We start from the raw sequence: 15,628 nt of genomic DNA on the forward strand, positions 1-15,628 counted from the left end.
TTTGTAGACAAAATAATTTGCTACAAATTATGCTTTTATAATTTTATTGTAAGACGCATAGTTTCCGAGATATAGCGAAAAAAGTATTTCCACCCCCTTTTCCAAGATGGCGGCCGGGGGACAAGAGTGGCGACCCCACAAACTTCAAGTTAAGCTTCTATTGACCCCCCCTACATGTTCCAAAAATAAAATTGCGTCCTCTAATAAATGTAAATCTCATGTAACATTTCAATGGACTATTATACGTTTATCACTATGAAAAAACATAATTTATCAAAAATCATGCAAAATGAGGGTAGATTTTTTTTTACTTAAAATAAACGCGCAAATAAAATAAAATTAAGAACTTAAAATAAAATAATATTGTTTGTGGTAATAAGATAACAATAAAAAACTAAATATTGTCTATGTGCACCACGCCAAGCGTTGGATACCCACATACAATACTTATTTATCATTTATAAATAACTTTTTAGTTAACTGCCAGATTCTCAACTTACGGATAAATAGCGAATAAGACATGCTACACACATAATCGGTTTGGCATTAATCGTTCTAGCCGGGCGGCAAAACCGAATATATGTAGATGAATCCGATCGGCACAAGCCGAACAAGTGAGTCGAGTCGGTTTTGTTGTTTTATAAATATTGCCAAGCCGAATGTGCCGAACCGAATATGTGTATAGCTTCACCTCCTATAGATAAATTATCAATATAGCAGATAAGCTATCCACTGCTTATCCAGAAGTTAAACCAGGCATAAGTCATGTTATTTCCACAATAAAGAGTATTTTTCATATAGAATTATTTGGCACCGCATGCATTCCGGCTGTCCAAAACCAAAACCTAGCAAGTGCATCTGACCTAATTATACAGGAGAAGACCTGAAAGATTTTCTATTGCCATTTGGATTAGAATTACTTTTTTATACCTGTCTTGTTTCCTAATGAATAATTATAAATTGTTTTACTTTGTGGAATAGTAAAATTTAACATAAGTGCATTTAGACAATTTTTATGTGCCTTACAAATGACTATTTTAGATACTTTAAAATATGTATGATGTTTAACCAATAGCAAAAACCTAGTAACATCTCTACCTAGGTTTTTCAATTGGTTTCTATAAACGTCCGCTTGGAACTATCCCCGTGTAAATCCCGATCCCTGGGAAACTTAGGGATAAAAAGTAGCTTATATGTTATTCTGGGTCTTCAGCTACCTACATACCAAATTTCATCGTAATCGGATCAGTAGTATTTCTGTGAAAGAGTAACAAACATACATACATACAAACATACTCACAAACTTTCGCATTTATATTTATTAGTCGGAAATGTCCGTTATACCTGGTTTCACTGTAGCTTTAACCATTGAAGCTGCACACGCGACAGAAACTTAAAAAATCAAGTAACTTCTCCCGTTTTCTCAACATTTCCTTTCACTGCTCTACTCCTACTGATTATAGCGCGATGAATAGTATATTTTGACGTGCCCAGGAGTATGAAGTATAACTGTAGCAAGTTTCGTTAAAATCCGTCCAGTAGTTTTTGTTTCTATCTATACTATAATATTTACTATCCATACTAATATTATAAAACTGAAGAGTTTGTTGTTTGTATGTTTGAACGTGCTAATCTCAGGAACTACTGGTCCGATTTGACAAATTCTTTCAGTGTTAGATAGCCCATATATCCAGAAAGGTTATAGGCTATATATCATTACGCTACGACCAATAGGAGCAGAGTACCAGTCAAAAATGTTACAAAAACGGGGAAAATCATGACCCATTCTCTCTTATGTGACGCAAGCGAAGTTGCACGGGTCAGCTATAAAGAATATGCAGACAGATAGACCGACAGACAGACAGACAGACAGACAGACAAACAGACAGACAAACAAATATTTTGTATTGTATTTAAGAATAAAATAAACAACATTATTTACATTCGCAGCGGTCCGCATGGTGACTTACTATTTTTTTGCTTTTACTATTGCTATATACCTCAGTAGTTTTTTAAACAAAGTACGGGACGTTTCCAAGATTAAAAACCTAGTAAAATACCAATTCCAAATTCAAAAGCCTAGTAAGTTCAATTCGCAAATACAAAAACCTAGCATGTATAGTACTTGATAGGATTTTGAACTTGGAAATGTTACTTACTAGCTTTTTGATTTTGTAACCTCCGAGTACGAATGGCACTTGCTAGGTTTAAGCATGTTCATAACTTTGATTCTATATAAGATAGAAATACAGGTGTTTTTGGAAAAGACGCAGCAAAAAATTTTAGAAATATTGGTTAAAGAAAAGGTGTTTGAGTAAAAATGTCCCTTGCTAGGTTTTGGTTTTGGACAGCCGATTCTCCCTCTATAATATTTGTGCCACCAGCACCTTGCGAGTGAGCGATATTGCAAATTGTGAACTCATATTTGCCTTATGTTAATTATGTTGCTTGAGTATTTAAAAGCTACTTATTAACAAGCAGTTTTCAGCTTAAGATTGATGTAATTAGCTAAGTAACTAATGTATTCGCTTAAAAATGTATTCTGTTAAAGTTAACTGTTAGATTCTCAGTTAGTTTAGGTGATTTTATTAGCATCAGGGCCTGTGGCGATAACTGAGATACTTTGTCAAAGTTTTAGTTTACCCAAAGTTAAATGAATGTTACTCATCATACATCCAAAAAAAGCTTCATACCCCTCGATCGTGAGTAGGTTACTTTTTAAATAGTTTTAGTATACCCACAGTGGGATAAGGAAGGTAATTTTTTTTGTTAACTGCGTACGGAGCCAAAAATCCACAGAAAAATGCCCTGGGATAAAAAAAAACCAAAAGAAAAGAAGCTGCACAAACCTATTTATCAGTGCACTTGGGGTGCGCGAGGCGCTTGGCGTGGTGCGCTATACTAACGTGGTTGGCGGGCAGCGAGTGCGGCAGCGCCAGCGGCGCGGGCGCGGGCTCGTCGTCGTGCGGCGGGCGCGGCAGGCGGCGCCGCAGCCACGCGTGCCGCAGCGCCGCCGCCGGCGTCAGCCGCTTCTCCGGGTCCCACTCCAGGCATCTGTAACACCGACACACCATTTTCATGCATTACCTTGCATTAAAAACCTTTCCACACATAGGAAACTTTAAACACACCATTTTTTAATTAAAAACTTAGCTATTACAATTTAGATAAATACAATTTTCGCACAGCAGCACCAACATATTTGACAACAATAAATAATAAGAAAAATTAATTAAGTTTACTTTCTACAAATACGATAGAAAGTTTATAAGAATATGGTGTTATCTTGGGACACGGCAGTGCGGCAAGTTGTGAAAAAAAGCAGTATAATACAACTGCTTTTTTTCACAACTTGAAACACATAAGGTAAATACTTGATAGTTACATAATAATTAATTTAGAATCAGACGTAATAAAGACCAAATAAATCATGACATAACACTTAATAACAATTAAATCACGTCTTATGTTCTAATTATTGCGTTCATTTTCCTCAAGACCGTCGTATCCCATGGAATATTATTAAATTACCTGTATATAATTCCCCGAAGTGTTTACGGCATAAAGCGGGACTGTGTAAAACATTGTGCGGAAATCCTTATTTGTAAGAAATCGTTCACTTCGATGGTTTTACTTGAATTTTATGTTTCATACATTGCTTAAAAATAATTTTCCTTTACATGATTCGAAGAAAAAATCTAATATACATTCAAAGGCGATTGAATATCTTTCCAAGTTCATTATAAATCTGTCAAATTCATTTACACGTTCAATTTGCGTCTACAACTTTCTACTTTGAAACAAAATTAAGGGAAAATATTCTACACAAAAAATATGTCAACATTCTTAATGAAATTTCCTGCTTGAGAAAACGGTATGAAATTAGCTTCCAGGATTTTTGATTAAAAGTACTTTGCGTGAGTAATAATAAAGACTAATAAAGTAATTAATTACATATAAATTTTAAGTGCTTCTTTGCTTTTGTATATCTACTAAATCTAGCATTGAAGTACTTGTATTATTGTATTACAATTATATTATCAACGAGTACAAAATAAAACCAAAGTTGGGGACCAGTTGGGTTAGTGGGGGAAAGTCGTACAAAGACAAGCGCAAATTAAGGTGGCTTATATACCTCCGGTTTCTGTGTACATTTAACGGTAGTTTATCTATTCTATTAGTTTTGACGCTATTGAATAGATAAACTACCGTTAAATGTACTCAGAAACCGGAGGATAGTGATGAAGTCAGAATTAAAAGTAATAATTATTACATTTCATAGGTATAAAATTCTCTAGCTGTATAGAACTTACCGTCTAATAAAATCGATGAAGAATTTGTCCTGACAGCCCTTTAATGCTGTGACGAAACTCTTTGACCCTGGGGGACCTCGGGGCTTGCCTCTTCTAGACATTCCTGGAAAATACAACCCACACCTTTAATTTCAAACTATCAATAAACTGAATTGGTAAAATGTTTAAGAACAAATAAATTCGCTGAAATAATTAATTCTGAAGATTCTTAGAAGTTTTAGATTTTCATTAAATTGATACTGAGACTGCTTTAAATATAAAATTGATATTGACATTTTGTGATGAAAAACATTTTTCTATTTTTGTTCTCGATCGTAAGTTGCAACATTTATCAGACCGAAACATGTTATTAATCCGAAAAGAGGTTTTAGATTAAATTGTCAACTCAGTACTTTCATTCTCCGTAAAAGTATATGGAACTAAGAGATACAATAGTCCAATTACATAAAATTTATATACTAGAATCTGTTCACATAACCGGGTACCGTAGTGACAAACACTATTAGATTATATCAGCCTCATTTGGCAGTACACCAAGAGAAGCACTGAGGCAGACAGTTTGCGCAAATTTATACATAGCGTCCGACCGTGGTTCCTACTGTCTTGATTAAATATTGTATGCATTAACTTAATCATACGAAATTTCAAGGTGCAATGAACTGTGCCACACGAGAAATAGTCAGTCCAAATTAAGGAAACTAATATTTTTTACTTTTGTTACATCTCTATATGATACAAAATAGTGAAAAAGTTAGAAATCTTTTTTAATTTCTTTTTTGTGTCCCACTGCCAGACCAAGGCCTCCTTTCTTTGCTTTCAAATCTCCTTTTCCGTTATATTGTCCTATGGTTTTAATTCCATAATTATTTAATTGAGGACAAATCATATACAATTTTCAGCAATATTGAGATAATATCTTCAATAATAAGAACAGCTATTCAGGCCATCCGAGATGTCATAAGAACTTATTAAAATACACCAAGAAAATTAAAATTGCGTAATACACGTTGTCATGAATTTCATTCATAAAGAATGTTTATTGGTATAATAACTACAATGATATTGCGCTGGGAATTATGATGGCTTGATACTTTTAAATAGGTCAGACATACACGAGACAGATGTTTTACATATGGAGTATAATATATCCGTGACTCGTTCGTTATATGAATCAGTTAGCTCAGATTGGTGACGAAAGTTTAAAATATCAGTATATCTTTTACAACGACAGATGATTCAAGCATTCAGTATTTTAGCGTCATGTGAAAGTACTACGTGGCGTTAAGGAATTTCTTTGAACACTGATGATTGTATTTATTTTTAACTATGCAGTAAACGTCTGGCGTTCGGTCTACGTGATTAATAAATAAATGGCGGTAATGGGCGTACCAACTGCTCGTTTATTAAACAATAACTGGGGTATGAAAGACGTGTAGCAGACTTTAGGGGTATGTATGTAATGACTGACCTTCGAGAACGTTCTAAAAATATTACTCGAGTAAAGAAAACTATGCCTGTTAAAGGAGATCCTGTAAGTTTCGTGCAAAACAGTGATCTTGTCCGAAACGATTTTTTTTTTATTCTTTTAATATTTAATTTAAAAAGACAACTCCCGCACTAAGAATTGCTCGTGTGTCGCAGGGACTTTTGCAAACATACAAACATCGGACACAAAGTACAGGCAGACCCGAAACAATTATTTGTGGATCGCACAAATAATATAACCGTTCCATGTGGGAATCGAACCCACGACCTCCCAACGCAATGGTAGCGGCGTGGCGACGCAGATCATGATCATCCATTTGTTTTTTGTAGGTAAATAAATTGTCAATGCATAAGTTTGTTTGGTAGTACGGTGAAATGCGGGTCGTACTATGATAAGCATCACGGACAGACTTGATAACCTTAATCCTTGAGTTTCGACCCCAATGTCGAGCGATAGGCGTGCAAAACAGCCGGATTATGATCAATCATAACAAACAATGGTTTATTGTTTAAATGTAGGCTTCTGCTATGATAACAATGGCGTATAAAAGGTTATCAGTTCATAAATTATTTGGTAAAATAATATTTTAAGCGGGTTATTATTTACAGTTATATCGTCAGGAATCGAAGCATCTATACACAGATATGACGGAAAACTTATGATTGCCACACATTTTAAAACACAAATTCAAATCGAAAATAAATTGATGAATGATCCCTAGAAATCATTTATAGAACCCTGAAAACAGCCTATCAATTAACCAAGCAACAAAAAAAATTAAGATCACCGCATAATTGCGTCTTACTAAGGGGTTCCTGTTGCTCAATTCTCAATTACTATCGACTACCGACAACCGACCTGTCATCGAGAAATTTTGTATGAAAATCTGATCAGCGCCTCTGACGGGCGCCGTAGAAACTTTTTTGGCGGTACATTCTAAATGTCAAAATGTCGATAGCGAGATAACCGATAGTGGTAGAGAATCGAGGTACTGGTAGTTTCGTTCTTACCTCCACTAAGAACTGTAGTACCATCAGCTAAGGTCGTTGCAGTACAATACCGCGGTAGACCCTTACTGCTGATGAAGTTTTTGGAGCGCTTGCCCTGTTCGATGAGCTTCTGCGGCGGCATGCCCAGCAGCTCGATGATGCACGCCATCTGGTCCGCCTCGTCCTCCCCGGGGAGTAACGGAAACCCTGGAAACAGTTCACAAATTATATTAATATAGGTCAATTCCCCAATCTGAAATCGTGAGAACAATATTTGCTGTAAAGCTAAAGAGTCACTTTGTTTTCCTAAAATATTATGTAAATCATAAAACAATATTATAAACACAACAAAGATAATAAGAAATGGACAATTCAACTCGGGTTTCTTAAGTATTAGTATGCCTACATATATAAGAAGTATATGATAGCAAGATGAGAGCATTTGAAACACATTTACATGTGAAGCGGCTAGCTTCCATCAACATGATTGTACTAAGATGGACCTTGTTACTCTGTCCATCTACATAATCCCTTAATCGCCCTCAATGACATCATACAACGAGATGGATTAGTTCTATTCACAGTCGGAAAACACTCGGCCAGGCCATTTGTCAATGTCAAAAACACCATCCATTGTGACATCTAATTTTGTTTGAACGCATTTTTGTATAGGAGACGCTGCAAGGTTCATAATATTCGATGTTTACTGGCGAAGCGCATAAAAAGTATAAGATAGGGGAGTGAGAATGGCGGACTGTGGAGCGGGGTGAGTGGATTCACGCTACGTTACTTTACTATAAGAATAAGGTGTCTTTTTTGACATTACTGCTTCTTTTTAGAGCCATAAACTGTGTTTGCGATTGCTGTTATGGAATAAAAAGATATGCAGTGTAAACTACGTTCTTTACACCTTCATGTCGAGTGTAGAATCATGGTCTACCTAGTGCAAAAGTAGAGCTTTTAATCGTATGAATAGTTACTTGTACTTTGCGTATATCTGATATTCTAATCGAATTATGTATCACTGCGGATTAAAACTTGTTATACACCGCTATTCCGTATTTAAGTCGGTAACTAACGCGTAATAAACGGTCGTTCATACATATCTTGATCAAGTTTTACAAGATACTAGGTAGTAAAAGATGAATCTCTCCGCTCTCCGTCCCGCCAGTATAAAATCACAGCCAAATACCACTGAATTCTGATCCCTATGTTTACATGTCATGCGATCCAACAATTCATATGCGTGTAGGATTTCAAGAATTTGTTGAACTACTTCCAAAAAGCAATAGGGCTTCTTTAGTCATGCTGCTATTTTAACTGTCTGACAGACTAGAAAGCGTAATTGTGGATTTTTTGTGTCTGCGAAGTTAAACGCCTTAGCGAAGGGTTACCCCACACCATGGGGAACGGGGAATCAAATTGTTGGCGCAAAATGGCCGAGTAAAGATTCCTTCATGGGGCGTCGTTAGTGAAAATGTAAAATTCCGTTTCTCCTTATTTGATTGCTTAATTCTACTGAATGAAACTTTAGCAATCCAAATAGCGTGAATGTTTTATCTTGAAAAGGATTTTCAGATTCTTTGCTGAATAATTTAAAACGAAGACAAGCTTTTATAGCAAAGTTAAAACGATACGACGCTGGATGAATATGCATTTTTATCGTTCATCGTCTGGAAATAAAAGGCAATGGATTGCATTAATTTAAAGGACGCTATTATTTTGCAATTACAGATGCAGGGAAAATATCGTACGTGTAAAAAACCTAGACATCAGCTGATACTGGCTGATCTAGTTGTAAAAGTCACAGTGAAACGATACCGGTACGACTTGACAGCTGTCAGCCTGTCTGCGAGTACGACAAACGACTTCTTCATACCAAATGAGGCATAACCAGTATGATTCCACACATATTAATAGTGAACGAGGCTTCGTAATTTGTATGAACTTGTTAACTCAGTATGCGAAATCAGGCGATAAATTATCTAGTGAACTAGCGATATAAAGTAAAGATAAGTTGGGACACGCAATCGCAGAGATTATAAGAGAAATGCCTGGTAATCTGTAGTAATATGTCTTAAGACGGGAAATTGAAATCATGTACCTGTTTCGTGATCTAATAACGTTTTAGTATTCAATTAAATAGTCAGTAGCTCGATTCTACTACTATCGACTACCGACAACCGGCTAGTAGTCGAAAAATGTTGTTTGACAATCGGTTCAGCGCTTCTAGCGGGCGTCGCAGAAACTATTTTGGCAGTACATTTTAAATGTCAAACTCTCGATACTCTATGGTTTTCACTGTAGAGAATCGCGCTAAAGACTGAGTCATTTGATCTACGTCAAAGGAAAAACCAGGAAAGAGCATCCAAAAAATCAGTAAGCAATGAGAAAAGAGCAGTGGGTGAAAGTATGACTCATACAATAACTATTGTAAATATTTTTGAAGGAAATAAAAACAGTTATTCGTTTGCCAAATGTGACACATACGATAGATATTTAATGCAATGCGTGTACAGTATGGAATGGATTACGTTGTCATCGACGTGTACTAAGTCGCGACGTATGCCTTGAGAATGTGTAAGGCAGGTCATGTAGGATGGAATATGTGATCATTTAATGTGACTAATGACTATGATGATTATAAGATAAGCTTACTTCATTATACCAGATGTAGTAAGATTATCTTTTTTTGTTATAACATTTTGGATTAAAAATAATCTTTTACTTTATCGTCATATATTCAGAACGATTACAATTCCTTTTAAGACCCTATATTTTTATGTACAATTTTTACATCTAATTTAGCAGCTTACGAAGAATTCCGGTAAAGCCCACTAAAAATAAATGAAGGATTTTTTTTTTCGAATCTCTTAAGTCATAATACAATAAGCTGAACACACACATTCCTATAAAATCAACAATGCTAGAAAAAAGTTAACTTATTTTTTAATCTAGCGCGATTCCCTACGACTATTGACTATCGACGACCGGCTAGCTGTCAAGAAATGTTGAATGACAATCGGATCAGCGCCCCTCACGGGCGCAGTCAGGACTATTTTTGCAGTACATTTCAAATGTCAAATTTACGATACTTGTTGGTACCGACTGAGCATCCGTAGAGAATCGCGCTATAGTTCAGATTATAGTAATAATTATTAATTACATCCTATGTCTTATATTATAGTTAAATAAATATGAAGTGTGTTTACCTGTGAGCAGCTCGGCCAGTATGCAGCCCAAGGACCACATGTCGATGGGCATGCCGTACCTGGCGCCCATCATGACCTCCGGCGCGCGGTAGAACCTCGACTGAATGTACGTGTACACGCGCTGGTGCTCGTAACACGAACTGCCGAAGTCTATCACCTGAGGACAACAGAAGACAATGTTAGAATGAGAATAGACAAGTAACTATGTTTTAATTTTTCTTACTAGCTTGCCACTAGGGTGATGGCTGGTATCACTTAGGATGGTGAACCACTGCAATGGATGGATCTTGTTAAATAGACTCTCTCTAAAAGAAAGGATATAGGAAACTATCAGTTATATACCGAAAAGTCATTAACTTGTATTAATTTGCAAGATAGCGTGAGATTGTGACTAAAAAAATATGAGATCGGTGACATCGGTGGCGTATTAAGCATGAATTATTATAAACATCCCAGGTTTTCAGTAAGAGTCTCCTACCTGCCAACCCGGTTATTGCTACTAAATTAGAACATAAAGACTTATACTTATATTGAATTGTCTAAGCTTTGTCTAATATTGTACGAATGTTTTCCTCTAAGTACATTCAAATACAGTCAAAACAATGTTGCTACTGGTTTATAAATAGTAGGAAAAATACGGAAACTTAGCCGCAAGCGTTTATTTATTCTAACATACGCGATATTTGTATTCAAAACGTTACGTTTTATTAATATATTTCCCGTTTAGTATTTTATTTCCGATAGCAAATATTACGCCAATTAAACATAACTTCAAACGCAAATATACAATACGAAACGTTTGGCCAGTCACTCAACTGTAATTGTTTATTTAAATACACGTTTAGGAAATTCATATTTATTTCTGTAGCTCATCCAATAATGAAACATTCTTAGAATTTATACCCATATACCCTTCGTCAGATATCTCCGCAGGAAAGAGAGGTTTTAATAGATTAATAAGAGAGACAGAGACAAGAACCATTTCGAGAAAATTGTTAAAATAAAGCGGAATTTTCCGACTAAGAGATGGCTCAAGGAAAAACAATGAGACGACCTTGATCCCTGTACAACGTAGCTCAATGAAAAATTAATTCTCTAAACATAAAACTTTTATTAATGATCTGTGAAAAGGACGTCGCATCTGTTTGTTTTTCTCAATAGTTTTTCTTTTACGATCTACAGGAGTAATTTACTGGTAAAATTGATTGTTATAAGTAATCCCTTCCTGGTTATAACTCATTAATCCTTAATCTTTTTAAAGATGTATGGTGTAAACAAGCCTATTCCGACGCGAGTGACGCAAATTGCGTTGTGCAGTACTCAAAGCGTCGTTTCATGGTGAAACGAGATTAAACACCGCAATTGCGAGGATAGGGGTGTCTGCACCGCTTGCTAGAATTACAATCCGTTTGACTTGTGGAGCACATACCTATGTGTACGTAAGCATACTAGAAATTATTTCATAACAGTAGATATCTCTAGATGTTAAGCTTGAAAAAAATATGCCTGTTTTTCTTTTCGTACCTGCACGATGGCGCAGCAAAAATAATCGCGTTAAGTGTATATTTTAGTCGAGGAAAAATAAACTTCGAGACCTTAAAGAATATAATAACACAGTTTGACCGTGAGTGTGAAGCGCCGGTTCCGTAGTAATACAGATTTGTTTACATTTGTATTACGTTGATGTTGTTCCATGGAGTAGAGTGCCTTTATCGACATACAAACCCTTTTAACGCAACCTAATTTGTGTATGTTATTGTCAATATTTCACGTGGGAAGAGATTCTTGTCGATATTTTAAAAGGAAAGTGTACTGCGCATACAATGATTTATTATAAACTTAACCTAAATGCGAATGAAATAAAAGGAACTTGATTGTTTACTTTGCAAATGCACATGTTTTGGTAATTCGGTAACCTCATTGGATGTCGTTATTTCAGCAAATAAATAATGGTTTTAGTATATAAAATAGAACGGTCGTAGTTTACATCAACATTTACAACATAATATATTAGGTATGTCTTGTGATAGGTGTGTTGTTTCAAGATTCATTGTGATGTTTCAAGACTCTTCTTAGCGCGATTCTGTAAATTCGCTACTTTCGAGTTCCGAGAGTTTGACATTTGAAACGTACTTCAAAAATGGTTCCTAAGGCACCCGCTAGAGGCGTTGATCAGATTTTCATTTAAAATAATTCTATATTTAGCCGGTTGTCGGTAGTTGATAGTGGTAGAGAATCGCTTCACACAACACCTTTAAGAATTGCGTGTTAAAGATAAAAATAAGTCCTTTCTTTTACAATTATCTATGCAATAAAACAAACTTAAAGCTTTCCTTAGTTCTCATGCCAAGCTAAGTGATTATGACCAAAGCAATAACCGTTTCCTATGGCGGTCGGAAAATCTGCATGTTGTGAAAATGTACGAGCGTAATAGAGTAATAACGTTCACAGTTTATAGATGGCAATATCCTGGAGTACAAAGGATATCAAAGCTGTGTGAACAATTGTGAACACGTGTTGCATCTGTGAAAACAACGTGCATTGGATAAACTTTTCATAGTAGAATATTGTTTGGACGGTTATGTAACTTTAATCTCATCAAAAACGATTGAAGTTATTTCAGAAAATCTGTCTTCTTTGTGTCGGAAACAACAAAAATCTGCTGGCGTATTGTGTATCTCAGTTGACAACTAGTTTTACGTTGATTTTGGTAGCTATTATGCAGTACATTGCTGCTTTGATGTAACGTGTTAATCACCATCAACTTAGTAAAAAGCAATGTACATAATAGCTACAAAAACAACTGTCAAATGAGATACACGGTACTGAGGTTACCTTTTACGTGCTCTCTAAATCGCTAAGACACTTAGTTATCTTTAATCGGTCACCTATCTATAGACCGGCCGCGGCTAACTTGTTTACCTCATGTCCGTTTACCGACCTATGAGTTTAAACACGCAAATTATCAGCCTAATACCCATTTGTTTATCCATTGTTTCCCAGGAAGACGGTTATTATCGTATTCAAAATCAAACAATTCCTAGACGTAGGAAAAACAGAATTTAATGTTGAACATAAAACATAGTGTAGACAGTACTTCAATTCTCTACCACTATCGACTACCGACAACCGGCTAGCTATCGAAATTTTGACATTTAGAATGTACTGCCAAAATATTCCCGACGACGACCGTCAGAGGCGCTGATTAGATTTTCATACAAAATTTCTCGATGACAGTTCGGTTGTCGGTAGCCGATAGTAGTAGAGAATCGAGCCACAGGTAAGGTGTTCGATTTCTAGAAAACTGTTTGAAAACAATAACATCATAGAATTGTACGACGTATCAAGTCGCCTCATAGGTAACTAGCGACCACCCGCGGTTTCGTTCGCGTGGACTTTAGTAGATACATTACCCGTTTTCAGGAAAAAAAATATTATGCCTGACTCCTATTAGTCATAGCGTTATGTTATACAGTTTATAGCTTTCCAAAATAATGGACTTTTCAACACAAAAACATTTTTTGAAATCGAACCTGTATTTCCTGAGGTTAGCAATTTCAAACAAACAGACTCTTCAGCCTATTTGAACCTATAGTTACTGAGATAAGCGCGTTCAAACAAATAAACAAACAAACACACAATCTCTTTTATGTTATATCAGTATAGTAGTATAGATAGATTTCCTATTGGTTCAATAGATCAATAAAAACTATCGAGTATCGTATGGCAGGTGTATTGAATGCGGCGCGTGCGCATACTCGATATCGTTTGACGCACGCGTGGTTCCGATCTACGATCAATGGTCTATTGTCTGCTGTATACGAACCAATACTTGTGTTATGTGGCCATTTATTTTATTGATAATACAGGATTAGAAACAAGGTATTGTTAACAAAATTTTAAAGGTTTAATGGGCGTAAAGTACCTACTGAAGGATTAGCTGGATAATTCAATTTATATTGTACGGCACTATCCCCAAATTACTAGTTTTAAAACAGGCTAGATTGTTGAGGAGTAACGGATGTCAATACTGGCAATGATAATGGAAAAAATGACAATTATGATAAAACTTCGATAATTTGTACCAAAATCATGGCGATTTTTTTGAGTTTCGTGATGGTTTAAGTAGAATTTTCCTTGATGATGTCTACTCTGCAGGTCTACCTGTTGTTCCTGGACGGTGTCTCATCCAACACCGGTCGTAGTGTCACCGTATTCATAACCAATACTATACGAATTGAATTCAAGGCAAAGTTTGATATGGCATGCTTATCTTACGTCAAGATCGATTTGTATGAGTATGTATGAGTTACGTTTGTATGTTTGTCTGATATAAAGCACCTTTGTTACGTATGATGCGGTCAGTTTCCGGTAAATAAAGGTATTAATTATAGTACATTAGCTCGTGGTTTCGATTTCAGATATTCGCTCGTCATTGCGTTAATCCTTTGCCAATGTTTTGTTTGAATGAGTAATATGTATGGTTCATTATATGCTTGGCTGATTTGGCTGATAGTAATATAATACGAATACACTGAGTTTCAGACAAAAATATGAACCATTGAAGTGTTTTTTATGTATTTTTATGTCGGTGTCTCGTGTTCTTGCAACGATATTAAAATAAATTAAAATAAATTTAACCCATTAATGTCTCACTGCTGGGCAAGTGTCTCCTATATGGTAATGCGGGTTGGGGACTTTGCATAACCTCACAGAACTCTCAGGCATACAAGGTTGCATCACGATGATTTCCTTCACTGTTAGAGCAACTGATAATTATAATTATTTCAACGATATTACAAATAATATATTTGTCATACGTTATGTTCTAGTCACAGAGGAATTATTACCAATATTTTATTGTTTGTTTATTTAGTTTTGAAACAATTACGTGCAGTAATAACTAAATAATGTTTCAACAATAATATTCTTACGCAAGTGTATTTTCTCAGAATTCTAGGCAAGTATTTCGTAAATATTAATGTTAAATAAACTAATTGGTGGTGTGTTAATATGATTGATTGACACTTCCTTGAACTAAATAATACAATTATGACTGCGGAAATGTTGCCAAATTATTGTTTTTTAACAATTAGTGGGGTTAATTTCGCAGAACTTTAATGGTTCTTTATATTTATATAATAAAATTAACCGTGTCTGTCTTGTTAAATACAGAGCTCTACTACGACTTCAAGCCCCTTGGTTTTAACAAAACAGCTAATTTCGCAGTATAAATATTACGTCACGAAAGTTTTTGAAGCTTCCAATAGCGATAATGGCGTCTTATCTCGTCCTAAGGGCTTATTACTAGTATTAACCCGTCTAGACCTTCTTATCGCCTTGACTTAGACGGACGTAATTAGCACACGTCAAAAATCACACACCCTTTAATTAAATTCCCCGACATTTACGAATGAGAAAAGCATAAACAGCGCATCTAACTATAAATCAGTAAGTAGTAAGTGAACGAATCTAAAATATTCTCGTAAATCTATTTTCAAACAATCGTTGATAGAAAAATAAATGAGTGGTACTAAAATAAGTTTGTTACAACAGAATCGGCCCCAATACTTAACCGTTTTAAAACTATCTATTACAAAATAGTAGTGTTATGACGTCACTGACCCG

The 15,628-nt window shown here is 35.5% G+C and overlaps 1 protein-coding gene across 5 annotated transcripts in view; it reads right to left on the reverse strand.

The window, feature by feature from the left end:
- Dyrk3 (Dual-specificity tyrosine phosphorylation-regulated kinase 3) overlaps positions 1 to 15,628 on the reverse strand; it is a 144,988-nt gene that overhangs the window by 6,379 nt on the left and 122,981 nt on the right. For 2 of the 5 annotated variants that reach the window (XR_012960131.1, XR_012960132.1), the window contains exons 2-6: positions 10,001 to 10,157; positions 6,810 to 6,995; positions 4,314 to 4,416; positions 3,018 to 3,054; positions 2,850 to 2,982 (exon numbers count right to left, since the gene is read on the reverse strand). Coding sequence is in view for 3 of the 5 variants with exons in the window: in XM_076131343.1 (XP_075987458.1) it covers positions 2,850 to 3,054; positions 4,314 to 4,416; positions 6,810 to 6,995; positions 10,001 to 10,157 (651 nt within the window). In the remaining 2 variants the exon portion in view is untranslated. Of the gene's footprint in view, positions 1 to 2,849; positions 3,055 to 4,313; positions 4,417 to 6,809; positions 6,996 to 10,000; positions 10,158 to 15,628 lie in introns of all 5 variants that reach the window. The other 3 variants (XM_076131343.1, XM_076131344.1, XM_076131345.1) reach the window with 2 other exon arrangements.

The sequence above is a fragment of the Anticarsia gemmatalis genome, chromosome 25 (assembly GCF_050436995.1).
Source record: "Anticarsia gemmatalis isolate Benzon Research Colony breed Stoneville strain chromosome 25, ilAntGemm2 primary, whole genome shotgun sequence".
Classification (NCBI taxonomy): domain Eukaryota; kingdom Metazoa; phylum Arthropoda; class Insecta; order Lepidoptera; family Erebidae; genus Anticarsia; species Anticarsia gemmatalis.